Raw genomic sequence first — 18,821 nt, 5'->3', positions numbered from 1 at the left:
CATGGCAGCTTCTGGAAATTGTAGAAAGAGGGACGATGGAAATTTCAGCTACTTTATTATGTCACTCAGATTTAAGGGCGCGGGGCCACGAAGAACAAAAACATGACATTTCGACACGCCATTAGAATAAATGATTTAATGTTGTTGTGATGGTGAAGCTTGGCTTCTACTGTTGAATTTTGGGTTGCCACCTGTCCCGTAAAATACGTAACCGTCCCGTATTTGGCTGTTAAATGTAGCGTCGGCGGCAGCATGTCGGTTAGTTTGTGTTACCCAGAAAGCAGTTGGGCACAATATCGCGACATCAACACCGTGAGTCAAACAATGACTAGGGCAACCTACTATATGAAGTACTCGGGGACAGCTTATTTGTTATTACAAATACACATTTGTAGAATCCGGAAAACATCGCGTCCAGTGTCTGTACGATTTCGTATTTTACGGGACGGCAACCCTACATATGTAGGGACTGGTCCCTTATTTTAATTTCTGAAAGGTGGTAACCCTAGTTGAATGTTCAATGAGAATACTAAGAGTCTACTGTGAGAAAGGTTCTGGTCCCCTCTAAAAAACCTTTAGCTATTAAAAGTTCAAACGCCTTCTTCTATGCTGTTAAGAGCAACCAGTTAGCGCAAAGGTAATGAATCTCGCTCCTGGATTGGCTATTCAGCAAACACCAGCTAATAGTATGTCAAGTAGCATTGCGGCTAGGTGTTTCACTTTCCGTGTTGCATTTTCTCTAGAATATTTTAGACATGTGCTAGAAAAGAAAATCCTGGAATTGGCAAATTGTTCACGAATAGTACGATCGTCATGCATCAACTTTATCTTTCCAAGGTCCTCAGGAATTTGGACCCAGTTTTGTAATAAGTTAAGCTCTATACACTCTTACTTCATAAAGTTTGATTTTGAAAATCCTCTTCCTATATGCAACAACTATGGAGCTTCTCCCTTAATTTTCAATGTAAGCTCCACACAGTTCTTGCAGTGCATTGTCCAGAGCAGCACTCATGATGGATTAAAACAAAGAGAAAGTTGTTGACTAATGTAAGAATCAAACACTCCGAGAGTATTAAATCACTGGTTGCTATGGTGATTCCCCTCTTTTCTGCGACACAAGCATGAGAGACCACAGCACTGGATCCCAATGAAAGAAATCAAATGATTAATAAGACCAACTCACATTTGTTACCGATCTGCTGCTGTGATCTGATTGATTGCACCTGCAGCAACAACATTGTAAATTCATAGTTTCTGCTGGTAATTTTTTTTAAAGCAACAACCTGTTTTTGTGTGCATAACTTTCAAAACTTTATTGCAGGTGAAGCTTTTTATTTTTGTTTCATCTGAATCTGTTTTAATGACCCTGTAATGATGAAAGTGAAAGAGAGACTCCACTACCTGCAGCAGCTCCACGTCTGCGAAATGTTGCAACTCGTATCATCCAACTATCTTCAGGGAGTCTTAGTGGATGGTGGCGCTGTAGGCAGGAAGCACCACCACCTGGGTCAATACTATAACAGTTAGCCAGTTTATTCAAGTTTTATTGGATTTCACATGAAGCGGTGTAGCTATCTTCACTGACCTAATTATGCATCGCTGATAAGACTTAGCATGCTAATGATTTCTGGCTTAATGAATGCAGCATGCCTTATAATCTTAACTGTTAAATTCAAGCCCCTGAATTTGAGTAAAACGTTAATACATAATTCAAGTAATCAAAGGCATCGTCACAAACAAATGTGCACATCTGAAGTCGTCCCATTGAACCACACCCAGCTAATGGGGTTTCGCGCAGCAGCCTCCTTGTTTGGGAGGAAAACACTCTCCAGTCTGGCTGTGATTACCTCCACACCCTCTCCACGCCAGGGCAGAAACCTGTTGGAGCAGATCTCCCTGCCAGCATTGGTGCTTCTGGGGAAAGCCACTTCCTCCCACTCGCTGCTGTCAGGACATGCCAGAGGAATGCCCTGTTTTGTTTATGAGTGGCTGACATCAGATGCGTAGCAGCCCTGACAATCCTGTAGAGGCAAAGTTCAACAGTAACTGGAAGATTATTCACAGAACATTTTATAGCGGACACAGCACTGAAGGGTCTCTAAAAAAAGGGTACACGCCTCTGCTTCTGATGTAATGAAATGAGACGATGATGAATCATCTGAAAACTTTATCCAGCATTCATTATGGCATTCATCTTGTAACTGGGGAAAACAAGCAACTACAGGAAGGAACTACAATCTTTTAGAGTGAATGTTGAGGAACTGTACACACAGATCAGGCTTGTCCTTGCAGGAGCTTCTGGACTTATGCTAAGCCTGATGCCAATGCTAGCAGAAAAGTTAAGAATCAAAGGGATTCAACTTTTCTGTCAGGTTCCACAAGTATTGTACTGAATACAGATCATGCCATAGAGAAAGTAGTCACCGAAAGTTAAACTTGATATTTCTCCAAAAAAATATGAAGAGGTGATGCTGAAACGTCTTTCAGCTGCAAGAGAATCAAACAGTCTGCGTTCTGCATGTGGCAAACTCAATTCAGAAATACTCTATCCCAATGGTAAATTATACGTCTATGATGGGATATAAATGGTTTTCCTGTAATGATGAGTCATTTCTCCACCATTACCACATTTAGATGTGCATTCACAAGGTTGATTGCCAGCGCTAAGACCCTCCTCCAGGCTCTGATTGGTTGTTTTTGACTAGGTGCGATGCATTTGTTCAGAAGGCAATAGTGGCTCAGGCAGGAGGTGGAGCAGTTCAAGGATTATCTGTCTCATAACATACAGACACAACATGGTAATTGCTTTAGCAAATATGTAAGAAAACATATTTTTTAAATAAAAATTACATACCTCAGCCTTCAGTCAAAAACCAAACAAGAAAAAAGCAACTCAAGAATCAGTCAAATTCAGTTTTATTTGTTATTTTTTCAGTGGAATAACATGAAGTCTACAAGAGGGCTTTCAGGAACACCGCTGGCGACAATAAATAGGTGAGACACACTGTTGGTTACCTGGGCAACAGGTTCATACACATGCAGAAATGACTAGCGGGCAGGAGATGGCCTCCGTCACATTCTTCTGAGGCCCCAGAGGCGGAGGTGTAAGAGTACATGGATAGTACCTCCCCTCCTCACACACCCACACACACACACACCCACACACACACACACACACACACACACACACACACACACACACACACACACACACACACACACACACAGTGGATAAAGATTCCAGTCTTCACAGAAAATATATAAACCAAACAATACCATTATTTCTCTTACCAAACTAAATCAGCTGTTCAGTCAGTTGTACCTCCTTGAAATCAACTCCTGTTTATCTAAAACAGCCTGATAAGAGGAGCTCAACATGTTCTTCAGCTTTATTAAAGGGAAAACCTTCACTCTTAGATAACCCTGCACAGTATGCTGCTGACAGGTTATCCCTATGTAAACTAAAACAGGATAGATTTCATTAGTCGACAGCTCAGAGAGAAATATAGCACCCAATTGACAATAATGCAGCTTAATCTGGGGCATAAAGCAGAACATCTACCCTGTAAACAACTGAAATTGTTATTCTGTTAAGAAGCAGACACACTTAATGCATCCTCCTATTTCCAGCAATACTAGTTGCTCAGTCTGAGTCAGCAGAGCAGCAACCTCCAAACCTCTCGACCCCGACGACAAATTGTTCGACATGACTTTGACTTTCTGCTCGCCCTCAAACACGTCTTAGCTTACCCTGAAATACAACGCAGAGCACATCCTAGCTGCACCTTCATGTCCCACATGCCGCGCTTCATCCGCATCCCAAACATGTACCAAGTAAAGCTTCAATCGTCACGCGTGATGACCTTTCAAAAGCAGAAAACTAAAGCCCTTTGAAATGAGGCTGGTCCCATAAAACTGGATTTACCTTCAGTTTGCGTGAAATAATCAAACTGGGCACTACACATGCAAAAAAAGGGGAAAAAAAAGTCACAAAAATAGATCATAATGTATACATCTCCCTTTCATTATATCCCTTATACTGAGATGTTTGTTATTATTTATATACCTAATAGGAAAACAAAAATGCACACATATTAGAAAGAAGCTGAGAACATAAACACGCAATCTGGCAGCATCTTTCAGTCTCCAATTGTTATTCTTCAAAAACTGAACTTAGAAATAATAATGTGATTTTTCCCAGAGGCCCAGCCTCAGGATGCATAATGCTTCATTTAGCTTCCATTGATCTCCCCGGGACCACCTTTAGGTATGAGCAGGCTCATCCGGCCCGTGGTGCTCGCCGCACTCTTGATCACCTCCATCCATCTGAATAAAAACAAAAAAGGAACACAGACATATTTTATCCTACTGCTACTGAAGATGGGAAAACAGTGCGGTGCAAAAGTATTCACGTCCCGATTTCACATTTACAAGGTCTCTGATGGTTTCAAAGACTGAAATTTAAGACTTTTTAAGACCATTATGAATGAAATTTAAGCCATTTTCCACAACAAAAATGTAGTGGCAAGGGTTTTTTTGCACAGATTGCACCTCTCATCATACAGGTTTGCTACGGCAAAGACTAATGTTGTCCAGCCAACTGCTGATAAATTAACTTACTCATGATAGACACTAAAAAATTAGCTATGTAACTAGCAAGGGTTTATTAACAACTATGTGGAGGTAGCCGCAACCGCCTGAAGTCACAGAATGTGGCAAAGATGTCTCCACGTGACTCAAACTTTTGTCTGATAGGAAAGTTTAACGAGAAAAATAAACTATAACATTAAATAGTCCACAGCAAAATTTAAGACCAGTGATTAATGTATTAAAGGCCAACTTGCCTGATTTCTAATTAAGTTAAGATATTTTAAGACCATTATGACTGGAATTTAAAACCTTTTTCATGATAGAAATGTACAAAGGCAAACTGGATATTTTAAATAGTAGGAACACCAAACTTTTGGGCACAGAATGAATTTAAGACATTAATTTTAGATGCATAGATTTAAGACTTTTTGAAAATGCGAAGATACCCCGATTTAACTGGGATGTTTTTCCCCAGATGTTTTCTTGGGCTTCTTTATTTTGATTTGTGTCATAAAATGCCAGCAAAAGGCCTTATTGTTGCTGTGGTAACTGTAAACACGTCCGATGTAAGCGAAACGAACCAGACGACGAACCTCTCAAAGGTGTACTCGCTCTCAGCTCTGAAGAAGTAAACGTGGGACTTGAACTGCAGCTTGAAGACGTACTCCTTGTGAATGCTGTCCGACTCGTCGGGGGTGCTGACCGTGTAGCCGAGCAGCGGCAGGCTGGCCAGAGGGAAGTCATCCTGCGGCAAAGATAAAAGTGTTTTTTTTGTTTGTCTGTTTTCGTGTGGCTGGAGCAGCACATGCAGAATCGGCGGATGTTCCGGCCCACCTGGTGGGTCTTGTAGAAGAACAAGCAGAAGTTGGTGAAGACGACCCAGAGTTTCTGCCAGCCGTTGCTGTTCTTAAACTTCCTCAGCAGGTAGCCTGACAGCTGGTTCTAACACAGAAACAGAAAGATGCTCAGATGCTGGCAGCTGGATTTATGGTTTATTATAAATGTATAGATCTGTGTCACTTAGGGTGATGAAAGAGTTTTACTGCATGCTGTGATTTTTAAATGAAGAAATGATTTAGGAACATGAGTCGCCATGGTGAAGTTTGCTTCATGCACATGAAAAACAACCGGCTAAGCTACAGAGCTTAGTTATTTTCTGGAAAATAAACTTAAATTCACATGATCTGAATGATTTCACTTTACAATCTATGTGTAAAATCAGGAACTTAGTTATTCAAAATGTGCTAAAATAGAATAAAGGATATCTGTAAACATTTATATAAGAAATGTTAGCATTTATATAAGACATTTTCATAATCTAGTCTCCAGGGTTTTCAGATGAAAAACCTACAGCTCCCTCTACCATAAACTGGAACCCTTAATAAAGATTTGTATAAAACAATATAAATTAATGGTCGCTATGGAGACCTGGTGAGCTCCAATTTGCCAACTTTTGGGGCGTATCAATTATTGCTCTGACTGTAGATATTGGCATATCCAGGTGATTAGCTATTTTCTTTAAGACATTTACTGATTTATGAAAATCTGCTCTATTAGAATGATATGTGCTCTTGTTTGTCCCATTTTGTAGAGTAATAAAGAAAAAAGATTAAAAGCTTCCAAACACAGATCAACCTAAAACAGTGAAGCATACATTACAAAACATCTCTTTGTTTCATTTAATTTACTGGGATTTTCAACAGTACCAATAATTGTGGGGATTTTGTAAAAGAAAATATAAAAAAATCCTTCTTTTCCAAATTGAATAATTAGTTTTTTCATTTTTGTCTTTATTGCAATAAAAAAAAAATCAGTAATATTTTTTCAGAGTTAAGATTAATCTTTGGTGGATGTGGCATAACTATAGACATTTTAAAAAACTCATTATTTTTTATTTGAATTGACTTAACACTTTTTGGTACTAATAGACATTTTTTTCAAATGAAATGTTTACCCCTATTATTACTCAAAGAGTTTGCAGGTCGTCCTTTTCTAATTTTCTGTATATTCACAGCTGATTTTGTGTGACTTTTGCCAGGTCACTGTCCCACTAAAGCTCCTGGTTCTGGTACCTGATTCATGCGCAGGTAATCAGTGAGAGAGAGGTTCTGGTTTCTGTACCAGCAAACATGCGTGATGGTGTTTGGTCTTTGTCCCTGACCGAGGAGATAGCGAGGAGGAAGCTCCGGCGACACGGCCGGGGAGCCGAAGACTGGAAGTGTGAAAGAGAGAAAGAGAAGGGTGCAGAGAAAAGGTTTAGCGTGTTAGTTAAGATAAGGAAGTTGGCAGGAAATGCAAGTTAGGGTAAGTCCAGATCTGTGGAGTGAAAACTCGTCAGACGATGTTTTCTGGCATGCACGATAATGAAAGGGAGCAGAAGATGACGCATCTGTTAGGATACATGGAGGAACCAGGAAGACAGAGGGGGGAAAGGAGGGGAAAAAAACTAAAACAATTAAAATGCTTTAAAGAAAAGATGAAAGACTCAGATCCAGACGGAAGACGCTGCTCTTTCCACAGGTCCAGTGAGGAAGTGTGTGTGAAACAGTGTGTGTTTTAGTGTGTCTGCGTTCCAGGAGGAGGTTGTACCTCCACGGCCAGGCTGTGATCTGACATAGACACACTGGTGTTGCGGTGCCAGCACACATGCATGGTTGTGTTGGCACGGTGATGCGTCTGCTTGTCGAGGGAAGTTCGAGAGGAGTTCATGTCGTCCTCTGACTCCTGCTCCAGAGAAACCTCATCAGATGATCCTGAGGAGGAGGAAGAGGAAGGAGGAGGGAAGGATAACAGGAAGTTGTGTGGAGGAGAAGGGGATTTACTTCTGACTTACTTGCGTTTTAGATTTAATAACTGGACGGAAAAACAAAAACCTATCCAAAAGAGACAAGCGGCTTTATGTGGGGATGTGGAGGCGGTGAGGGCGTTGGGAAGCCTTACTGTTGGAGTGATCGTTGAGGCCGGTGCTGAGGAAGACGCCAGATTTCTCCTGAGACTTCTTAGCCAGATCGATGGCCAGGTTCAGATCCTCGATCCATTTCCCCATCTCCACCTTAGAGCTGATATCACAAACAAAAACAAACATCATGACATGGCTATTAGGCAAAAAAAAAAAAAAGAGTTTGGGTCAGAGTGTAGAAAAAAGAAAATAAATCAGCTTTCAGTGATTTGTACAAATCCTGACAAGAAAACTGGATTAACTGAGCCTGAGTAACTTAACATGAGTAAAGAGATTAATTCACCAACGGAGTTGTTGTCTTTAATTGTTTCTTGAGTTCCTGCCAACTTCCTTGTTCCTTGTTGATAATATCATACAACAAATAAGCTAATCAGCACGTCTTCATTGGAAAAAGATCAGCACTGGAGCACGAACTGAACATTAAAACCCCAAACAGTTCTGATTTCTGCCCGCTTCAGGTTCTGTGAAAGTTTGAGCTGCTTTTACTAAATACTAACTTTTTGTTTTGTATTAATATCACATAGCAAATTAATAACAGAAACAAGAACAGGATCGTATGGAATTACATTTCTGAACTTTAGTTTGAGCTTAAGAAAAAACGTTACTGATCCAACTTCCTGTTTTTAAACGGGTCGTATTTCAATAAATTAAGGCCTGATGCTGAGTTGACTTTTGAAGGAAGTTTTTTTTAGCATTTTTTTTACAAGATTCAGGATTTAGTAAAGTTGAAGTTTCCTCCAATGTATCTTCAAATGTAAATAGTTCTCAGGCTCTTCACCTGGCAGCCACCACGATGGTCCTCTGAGCAGAGTAAATGGTGAAGCAGTGGGGCACTGACCATTCGTTCTCACTTTCCTCAACCTGTGGGAGAACATTCACAAATAAACAAGAGTTAAATGGAGCAGCTAGCAGTGACTAGCTTCTATTAATGTGAGGGATTTAGCACGAGTGAAAACAGGAAGGGGGGAAACACAAGACAAAAGTCTGATTGTAACACAGAGCAGCAGAATCCATCATCAGGAGGTAATGTTTGTGTATTACGTTTTTTGTTGGGTTACCTTATTTTATTATACCTCAGTTAAAATCATCAGAAGAAGCAGAAAATACACATAAACAACAACTTTTGTTCTTATTTCTATACAAACTAAAATACTGATCATTAAAACGTTGCAGTGGTTTAGAAACTGTTCATTGCAAATTTGTTTTTACTGTGATTTAACTGAGATATCTTAGCATGATCTTTTCCCCATCATTTTATGAGCTGACGTAACTCTAATTGTGTATTTACTCTCCAAATAAACCCATAAAAGTAGTAAACAGGTAATAAGCAATGATGTCATTTCAAACAGATAAAAGGATCAATCAAGTGACTAAATAAAAAAACTAAATCTAAACTGCCCAGGTTACAGATGTATATAAACACAAAAACAGGAAGGTAAGGATCACTGCCATGTTCTAATTAGCAATCCCCACACAATGACACTTTTACTTGTTTTAAAGGGGCAGTAAAATGTATTTTCCAGACGCATAGGGTCATTTTGTAGCACAGTTGTATAACTATGACGCCTTCATAATTATAAAAATGCCAATTACATCAAATATGACTATAAAGAAATTTGACTTTGTAATTTAGCACCATGAAATTGTACCACTGTCTCTTAAAAAAAAAAAAAAAAAAAACTCTTGCCATTTCTGAAACTCCGCCTTGAAGTCATCACAAAATGGCTCCTCCATTAACAGTATAACAACATTGTGCCACTTTTTCCTCTGAGAAGTAGCTCATCTAATGAAATCAGCAGACACACAGTTCCACTAGGTGTTTGCTAATTGTTGCTGGCTAGTCTGCAGGAGCTGAGTGGGGGAGTCGTGTGGGAGGGCTGCTCTGTGAGGCAGAAGCTCAGCTTAAAAACTGCAGGGCTAGCTCCACGTAGGCATTTTGCACAGATGAATGGTTGCTGTTATGACTGGCTCAAGGTCATAACGGATACGGGAGACCATGCAGAGGTTAAAGTGCAAAAAATGAGTATTTCTTAACAAAAACTACAATGGATTGTGGAAGTCAGTGTCAGAGGCGTAATGCAAAAGCTTGGATGTGTTGTATGAGTGCATAAGAAAGAGTTGAGGTGGAAAAACAAACTCAAATGTGCATGAGGACGAGAGCTGAGGCCTGGCAGCCGAGCAACACAAGTGACAAGAGGCAGAGTGGACGCCAAAGGCGACCCCGAAGGTGGAGACGGCCAGGTTTAAATATTCTGTGCTCCAAATTAACAGATCAGCAGCACCTGTAAAGGGGATGAGCACAAAGGCAGATAAAAACATCTGCAGCCCAGCCCATAAGGCACAGGGCTGTTACAGTTGTCACGGGAGAGTAAAGCATTTCTCAAACATGCAGGAAATAATCTAGGCAACACTCCAGGAATGTTAATGATGAGGGAATAGCATTACATGATGTAAAGCACAGAAAAGTTAATTTTACATAATACTGCCCCTTTAAGTTGATGCATAAACTTAACGAATTTGACATTGGTGTGTCTGCAGCAATCTGCCAAAAATGCTTTTTATTTAGTCTACATGGGGGAAGCAGGGCTGGTCTGGCAGAGCTCACTTACCGGTGCATCCAGCACTATGAGCTGCAGCCAGGAGTGAAACAGAAACATGCAGAGTTAGGAGACCCACACTCCTCCGTTCTGGAGCTCTGTCCTAAAACCCTAGTGCTAACTGAAACGCCATCAGGAGACACTGTTCCTCCGCAGACTGGCGCCTATGCGTGCGTGTGCATGAAGGTAATAAAGGTAGAAAAAGTTGAGAGAATTTTGTCTTCCAGACTCACAATCATGCCGTGAAGTGGCAGCTGTCCATGTACTTTGAACTGATTGGTTGCCGTGACACCTTTGCTGGTGTAGAGGAGCATGTCTGAGAACTGAAAAGAAAATAACCCGAGCATTAATGGCTGATTGTCGGCTTGATTAGCAAGCTGAAGGAGGAGTCTTCTCTGGACCCACCAGGAAGAACATTCTCTGCTGCAGTCCCTTCTTGGTGAGTTTGTACAGACAGCCCTCTCGGATGAACTCCTGCAAACAGAGAGGCAGACAGAGGACATCTTTGTTTTTCTCTCCGTCTCTGTTGGTGTCTCTGCTCCCCCTGCCATCTGCTCGGCATCGGTGCACTCACCCGGCCCGGAGCCGTCAGGTTCTCGATCCCGATCAGGTCTCTCTGCAGCTCCGTCAGCTTCTGGAAGTTCTCCAGCCGGATGAGGCTGCTCTGGAGCTGGGTGGCTATCTCCGCTACTTCCTTCAACGCTTCTGCAAGGGAAGAGGGAGAACATCAAAACAAGCCACGCATCGCGCCACCGAGGACTTACGATTACGTTTCACAGACGGTGTCAGATGGTGCTTCTCAACACGACATTCATGAAATTAAACTTGACAAATGTTTCTTTTTATTTTTGTTAGGACTAATAAAGTTTTTAAAAATCAATTCCAGTGTGGTCTGAGACTATGGAAAAGAAAGCTTCACACTGTCAGAAAAACAGAGTTAGAAAAGGAGTCGTCGTGCAAGCACAAACCAAACTTCACTCTGCCTTTTCAAATTGATTCTACTTACAGTTCCCAGTCACTTATACACTTGCAGTTCCTTTTCTTTGAATCCAATGTTAAGAAAATACTTGTTTTTAACAAATATCACTGAAGTCATAGTTGTGCTGCTTTGCCCCAGTTTGGACATTTTATCTTAATGGTCCACAAGTATTGTTTTTTTTTTTTCTCCCATTGAGGTTGCAGTTTGTTTGCTCGTTAAATTTATTTGCTTTGTACAAAAATTAAAAATCAAACAAATAAATGACAAAAAAAAGACTGAATAGTTTTTAAGTAGTAACATTTACACTTAAACGATTTATTATACTTATTTTATGGGAACTGCAAAAGGTTGTAGTAATGTAAAAAATCTATAAAAATCATGTTTTATGATATTTTAAAGTCTCTTTAGTATCTTAAGGCTTTTTGTCAAAAAGACATGGATTAGCTGACCTTCCTTTCAAACCGGAGCGCCTCGTTAAATGGATCCGTGCTCTACAGGGTGATGAGATGTGGAACATTTACCCTTACAGTCTTCATAATCACGGTGAGCAGGAGAGTAGTGCTTGCAGAGTCTCTCCAGGATAAGCTTGTAGTGCATGAGGCGCTGGATGGGTTTGAGCAGGAAGGTGTTCAGCGGCAGGTAGCACACCTTCTGCAGCTCAAACTCTTTGTAGACCGTCTCCAGCTTCTTTATCCTCTTGGAGGCTTTCTCTAGCTCCGTCAGCACCTCGTCGTGCTTCTGCAGGTAGCTGGTGAATTCCTTAGGGCAGAATCGTTAATGGAACAATGTGTTTGATAACCATCCGAAGAACCGAAGTCGGTACTTTAAAAGCTAAAGGCATCCGTACCTTAAGAGCACACATGTTCTTCAGCATCACGTCACCGATCCTCTGGTAGTCACCTTTGACGTGAGCGTTCGATCGCCCCTCCCTGTCCAAACAAAGGCAAGTTTAATCGTCATCACCGCGTCGACAGGCAGGAGTCGCTGACGAACTGCGGAAACGGAGCAATGGAGACGTACCAGAGAGCCAGCCTCTGGTCTAACTCCTTCAGGAATCCTCGGTGGAACTCGTAGATGGGGTCGATGGTGGAGAAGAGGAGCGTCATGAGGCCCTCGGGCATGGCGTTCTCTTTGATCACAGCGCTGCGGAACCACTGCGACAAACAACCCGCCATTACACAGAAGACACTGAAGATATGCAACATGTTTTAAAGAAAAATAAATCACTAAAAATTAAAAAAATATTTTTTTGATTAAAAAAAAAGAATTTTTTAAATCAAAAAATTCTTTTGATTAATACTAGACACTAATTTGTCTGAGTGTGATTATTACAAGATATAAAATGTAGAAAGTTTCCTTTAGCTTTGAAAGATGCAGCTAGAAGTTTGAGCCATTTGACAGAATTATGCTGGGAAAAATCAAGGCGAAGTTTTCAAATTGAAGAACACACCAGCTGCTGAGCACGGTGGTGGCAGCATAATTCTGTGGGTTTATTTAGCTGCCAGTTGTGCTGACGCTTTGCACAAACAGGACAGAATATAGAAAGGAAGAGGAATCCTTACAAATCCTTAAACTCTACTTAACAAGACAATAATCCCAAACACAAATCAGAATCATTTCTGTTTTGATATGAAAAGATATTGAATGTCTTTCCAAAACCTTGTTGATAGAAACAAAAAGTTAGTGATTTATCCAAATTAGTGTGTGTGTGTGTGTATTATGTGCTAATCTGGATGAAAATCAACAACAGATTTGTATTTGTGCACTTAATTCTTGTTTCTAAAACTGACAGAAGTTATTTGTTGTGTTATCATTTCATCCTGGATAAAAAAATAGACCAAATATTTACTTAGAAGCCCAACATGATGATGACATTCATACCAATACTGAACGACTGTAAAACTTTAACTCTGCTACAAAACAAAATGAGTGTCTTTTTTTTTTTGGTTCTCTAACTCACCACGGTGATGACCTCAAGGTCTTTCAAGTACGTTCGCTCTGTGGTCAGAATCTCTTTGGCAATGAAGTAGGCCTTGTCGGTGGGATATCGCTGGAGGAAGAAAGGGGGCTTCATTGTAAAAAGACTAACAAAACTGATCCCAAAACAAGGAAGTCCAAAGAGAAAGTCAAATCCTCTAACAACCTTCCTTTAATAAAAACCTGAGGAATACAGTGCCTTGCAAGAGTATTGATGCAGAGAGGGGAACTTAAGCTGTTTGGCTTACATGTAAAACACTGAATGCACCATCTACAAGGTGAAACACGGTAGTGGCAGAATCATGCTGAGGGCAGACAGGGTGATACTATAAAAAAACCTGTTCTGTGCAACAACCCAAAACATACAGCCAGGGATACAATGGAATAGTTTAGATCAAACACATTCATGTGTTTGAGTGGCCTAGTCAAAGTCCAGATTTTGAATCAACAGGACAATGTTGACTCAAGAACATAGTCAGAATATCTAATCTGACTCAGGTTGGACTGCTTGCTAAGAAAATTGACAGAGTTGCCTCCCTAAAGTCGTGTAGCTGCAACCAACAACGAACCATCGACTCATGCGGGTGCACACCACACTTCTGAGATTTTTAATTGTTTAAAAAAAAAAAAAAAAATCCATGTTTCAAATTCTTTCAGTTCTTGATTATTTAAATCTTTGACTAGAATTAAGAAGGGTCCCAATCAAAATAGAGACAAAAAATATTTTTTTGGTTGAATACTTTTACAGGGCACTATATGTGAATCGGCTTTAAATGTTTGAATTTTTGAGGCAGGTGGGGGGCGGGGGGTTTGGAAGGGTGGCATGCAAGCAGTGTACCTTCCTCCTGCCCTCCTCCTCCTCCTCTAGCCTGGCAGTGCTGCCCACCTCACTCAGGATGGGGCTCTGCAGCGGAGACGGGGCCTGGCTGGGCAGGCTGAGGGTCGACATCTGGAAGGAAGGCGACAGGCTGAGGGGACCCTTGGAGGTGAGGGGCGAGAGCTGAGGATTGTCCATTACTGAATCTACGAATGGAAGAGGGAGAGTCAAATTAAAAAAAGGCAAAAAAAAAAACAAAAAAAAAAATGGGTGGTTTGATTTTTCAGGAGTCCCAGGTGATGGGAACGTGGTGAGAAAGGCACAAACATGTTCTCCTTAAGTGGGGAGGGGTCTTAATCTGTGCATGCAGAGGAACTAATCCCATATATTAGACTGTATTTTGTCACATAAGCAACACTAAACCTTCACTTAACCTGGTTCCCTCTTTTTGTTTCTGTGAAAACACAGCTGAACATTTCAAACAAATCGCAAGCCTAATCTCACACACAAATACTGGCAGCTCATGAAAGAATAGCTGCAAATGAGACCGCAGTAAGTATGGGTTCCCACACTCTTTAAATCCTGGTCATAAATTTTCCAAATCCCACTAAAACAAAAAGAAATAAGGCTAAATGATAAACAAGCCTTCCTCCCTCCACTGCTTCTGTTAGCTTCTCAGCAGACAAAACCCGACCCATCCCGTTCTAACAGTGGAGTCACCACAGCTGCTCTTCCACTTATGAAATGCAGGGGTGGAGGGAAGACTGACGAGAGAGGGAAAAAAAAAAAGCACAAAACAAAACAAAAAAAAAACCACGGGACTCGCTATTCGACCCGGAAATAATTGCCCAAGTGAAAACTTATCAGGAATGTGGCTTCTCTGCGGGGCAAATAGGTTGTTTATGGTGGATGTGGAGCGCCCCACAGGGACCGACACAGAGAGGAGGGGGAGGACAATGCATATCTGACTCGTCAGAAAGAGAGATGAGGAGGGGGGTTTGGTGTGGAATGACTTGGCATGAGGCCTGCCTAAGCAACGAGCAGACACACACACACACACACACACACACACACACACACACCTACACACACATAGCTGGAATTAGGTTGAGGAAACTTGTGCACGACACAACCCCCCCCCCTCCCAACTGCATGTGGTTTGCTGAATCAAATAAAAAACAGGGAAAACTACTGTTTGTATAAGTTTGTTGAGGGATCATAAAGCGTTCCTTTTCAGGAAATAAAATACAGACTTTGTTCAGAAGTGGGACAGCCTAAAACACTCAGTATATTTCTGCGAGAAACGACCAGATCATCCGTTTTGTCTTGCATCGTTTGAACACTATCAGCAAAGAAGCAAAATTAAGAGGCAAATTATTTCTCCATGACCCCGATGAATAAACTCTAAATGTCTAAAACTGCAAACAAATGGGAGGCAGAAATCCCTGCTGTGCCTCTAACTTCAATCCGATTTGCAAAAAAAAGAATTTTAAGTCTGACATTCATGGTACCCAAAAGTGATTCCTTTATTCTTGAGAATAAAACATACAAACATTAAGTACATGTTGATGATGACTAAGTTTAAATACACACAAGATTAAGTGATGATTACTTGGTGGCTAAGCGTAGTTAGCTTGTTATTATTACCATCAGCTCAGTGTAAAATTGGGTTAAAGTAGGGAAAAAATTATCATATTATGGCAAAAATAGTGAATGAAATGAAAAAAAAAACACCCAAAAAAGACAAACCCCTTCATCAGGTCAGAACAAAGTTTAGTAAAACTAAAAAAAAAAAAAAAAAAAAAGATCTGGAGCTGAGCACACGTCTTACTGCAGATGTTGGAAATGCCGGTCCAACAAAATGACAATGAGAACAGATGAGCAATTAGACGTTTGAATTAAAGAAACTATCTAAAGCTTTGGATCCCATGTAGCACAAGGTGATTGGTTGGAATTATTTCACAAGGCAGAAATCATACACCTGAGTTAAAGACACACTGCATGGAAGTGCTTTAAGGCACCGTGGTGCGAGGGCTGCAGGAAGGGAGGCTCAGAAAGATGAAATTAAAAAAGAAAAAATGTAAGTCACTATGGAAGAAGCTTTGCAAACAAGTCTCTCTAATTTGAGCTGTGCAAAACAGATTGCCTTTGTTACTGGATTAAAGTCCAGAACACTGATAAGAGAAACATGAACATGTTACTCCTTTAGTGGTTGAAAACCTTTGCTTGCATACCTGTGCTTCAAATGTTTCTAGAAAAAGTAACACATATGTTCACTTAATGTGCAAAACACTGCTTCCTGTCAATAACCTGAATATTTGGATGTTAAATTGAGAATAACCTGTTTTATTAAATATGGTAAAGAATCCTTGAAGCTAGAGGTTAAAAAAATGTTTTTTTAAGAACTTTGTTCTAAAAATACAGGACTAATGTACCAAAAGTGGTTTCCTTAAACTTTCTACATTATGAAAAATCGTAATATCACATAACATCATCTTCATTCTAGCTTTAATTAATTATGTAGCAAAATGCTATTCAGAGTTCTAAAATGATACATTCATCTTATGTAAAGTGGTATTAGCATTTTACATTATGTCTCAACAGCACAAGGTTTACATTCTATTATTTATCTGAACATGAAGCTCTATGGTTAATCATGATGCTTCTGAGAAATAACACGGCAGGTGTAAACACCTTTTCAGCCAGCAGGGGTCAGTAACGCACAGAAGTGAAACTAAAAACACTGTGGCATGCCTTGCCTTGGTATTTAAATACAGGAAGCGCATTGTAATTATATAAAATTAATGTAAAGTTCTACAAATTTATGCCAGCTAATGGAATGAAAGTTTGAATGGAAAGTAGTTTTCAAAGACTGTGTTCAGCAAAAGACATGGAGCTATAAGTAAGCTAATTTCTGCTTTATTGTTATTTTCTGTAGGTAAAAAATGTGTAAAAAATCTTTTAAAAAGTAACAATGCAAGATAGCAGACTAGACTCCCTCTCTTTTCTTGTAAGTAGACCACATAATGTAGACTGAAGCAAAAAACACTCAAGAGTAATTTTGTTTAAAAATGCCATGAATGGCTTCCTCTGGGAAAATAAACTGGTTCATCCTCTTCTGCTTACATTGACTTACTTCTTTAAAAAAAAGAAAAAAAAGGTGATCTATACGTTACTCTTTATATTACTCTTAAAAGCAAAAACTTCTCCTGTAACTGCACCACAGCAGTTTAAAGGCTCAAGTGCTGTAAAGGTTTACATTTTAATCTGTGGGGATCCGGAGGGATCTGTCAGTCCCAGGGACTGCAGGTTGTGGCATTGGAGCAGGAAGCCCTCTATCCCACTACTTCCTGTTAGAGGGTTGCTATAAAACAGGTCCTGCTCAGGGGGAAGGTTGCCGTCGGAGCCCCAGTCGGAGTCCGAGTCGGAGCTGCTGTTCCCGGACCCCTCGGTGGCGGTGGGGGGGTAGCTGAGCTGCTCGAGCTGCTCCACCAGGTCACTGAACTGCATGGCGGAGCTGCTCTCAGAGCGGATAGAGTACGCCGGGAAGTTGACCATTGAACTGGCCTCTGACTGGATGCCAGAGCCCGGCAGGCGCAGCGAGGAGGAGTCCGGGACCCCGTACCCCACCGACATGGACTCCCCGGCAGAGCTGAGCCCCAGGTTGTCAAGGGAGCTACACTCGGAGCGGTTGTTTACCAACGAGCTGGTCTCCGAATGCCCCACCAGGCTGTCTGGAAACGCATGGACATTCCCATTTAAGTCCTCGATTCCAACACTAAAAAGCCGATTTTTGCTGATGTCAGACCCTTCTGTAAAATCTAACTGGTCTACTTTATTCTCATCAAGCCCGAAGGAGTAGGCCTCTGCCCCGCCTCCGTAGAAAGAGATTTCGGTGGGATCGTCATCAATGAATTCCTCTGACACCTGCAGAGGCGAGCTGGGCATGGAGAACATGGCGTTCTGCTTCGTCCTCAACAGTTCTGCCTCGAAGGCCTCAGGTGTAAGGGGCCCCTTCAGTTTCCCCCTCCCCGCTTCGAGCGAGCATCCCGTTCCCCGTCTCCTGCCTTGCTCACTATTCTCATTGTCGTTTCTGGAGGGCAATGATAGGGATGTGCTGCTGTCTAAACACACAAACACGGGGCTGCAGTGTCCTGCTGCCTGGTTGCTAGGGGCACCTTGATGCGAGAAGTGTGATGGGGGAACGGCCTTGATGGAGTCTTCCTTCGAGGGGCTGGGGGGTCTGGCTGCTCCGGCCGGGGACTGCGGCAGCTGTTGCGCTGCTGGAGACGGGCTGAGTGCGGAGAAAGGCTGGAGCTGAGGTTGTAGCTCTGTTCGTGGAAAGATCCGGGTCATGTGTGCAGGGAGAAAGGACTCGGCGGTGGAGGAGAGGGAGCAAGGGGCCCTGGGGCTGTCACTGAACGACAAGGTCTGATAACAAAGGCAGAACAAACGGACAAGACCAGAGAACATACAGAATGAAGGCCACAAAGGAAAGAAAAAACATTTTTTGATTAGTTTATCCATTCTGGCACAAATTATGGTTGTTTCTAGCTGCGTTTCCATTAATGGTAAACTCTCACAGAGCTCTCACAGCATGCAAAGTTCATAAAACTTTGTCATTTTAACATTTCCAATCCATAACTCTTCTGTAAAATCTGCAACTACAATTCCCCCAAAACGCCGCATACACAGCCAGACATAGGGGGTTTGCACTCTAACGCCTGAATAGGACGCCGAAGTTTCCTCTGATTGACTGATCGATGATGAGCATTAGCGCCATGGCTGAATTATGACCATTTCTCATGTAACTGTTTACATTCGTCACTGCCATGATTTTGAATGACTTATCGTGTGAATAAGCTTATGTGCGATTTTAAATCAATTTCTCATTTAATCAAA

At 41.3% G+C, this 18,821-nt stretch overlaps 1 protein-coding gene across 2 annotated transcripts in view; it reads right to left on the bottom strand.

Moving 5' to 3' along the window:
* Window positions 1-2,899: 2,899 nt before the first annotated feature.
* The window catches only part of farp2 (FERM, RhoGEF and pleckstrin domain protein 2), a 37,109-nt gene continuing 21,187 nt past the window's right edge, over window positions 2,900-18,821 (bottom strand). Inside the window, exons 13-27 of one of the 2 annotated variants that reach the window (XM_015001314.2) lie at window positions 18,098-18,350; window positions 13,941-14,125; window positions 13,086-13,175; window positions 12,146-12,279; window positions 11,973-12,054; window positions 11,647-11,884; window positions 10,721-10,851; window positions 10,552-10,620; window positions 10,380-10,469; window positions 8,328-8,410; window positions 7,531-7,649; window positions 7,180-7,343; window positions 5,425-5,532; window positions 5,184-5,335; window positions 2,900-4,326 (exon numbers count right to left, since the gene is read on the bottom strand). In XM_015001314.2, the coding sequence (XP_014856800.2) occupies window positions 4,233-4,326; window positions 5,184-5,335; window positions 5,425-5,532; window positions 7,180-7,343; window positions 7,531-7,649; window positions 8,328-8,410; window positions 10,380-10,469; window positions 10,552-10,620; window positions 10,721-10,851; window positions 11,647-11,884; window positions 11,973-12,054; window positions 12,146-12,279; window positions 13,086-13,175; window positions 13,941-14,125; window positions 18,098-18,350 (1,992 nt within the window). In that variant the 3' untranslated portion in view covers window positions 2,900-4,232. The remainder of the gene's footprint in view (window positions 4,327-5,183; window positions 5,336-5,424; window positions 5,533-7,179; window positions 7,344-7,530; window positions 7,650-8,327; window positions 8,411-10,379; window positions 10,470-10,551; window positions 10,621-10,720; window positions 10,852-11,646; window positions 11,885-11,972; window positions 12,055-12,145; window positions 12,280-13,085; window positions 13,176-13,940; window positions 14,126-18,097; window positions 18,351-18,821) is intronic. The other variant, XM_088005131.1, reaches the window with a different exon arrangement.

The sequence above is a fragment of the Poecilia mexicana genome, unplaced genomic scaffold (assembly GCF_051168715.1).
Source record: "Poecilia mexicana isolate PSO_F unplaced genomic scaffold, ASM5116871v1 scaffold_4, whole genome shotgun sequence".
Classification (NCBI taxonomy): Eukaryota; Metazoa; Chordata; class Actinopteri; order Cyprinodontiformes; family Poeciliidae; genus Poecilia; species Poecilia mexicana.
Note: the sequence above shows the minus strand (reverse complement) of the source record. Positions and strands in the feature narration are given on the sequence as shown.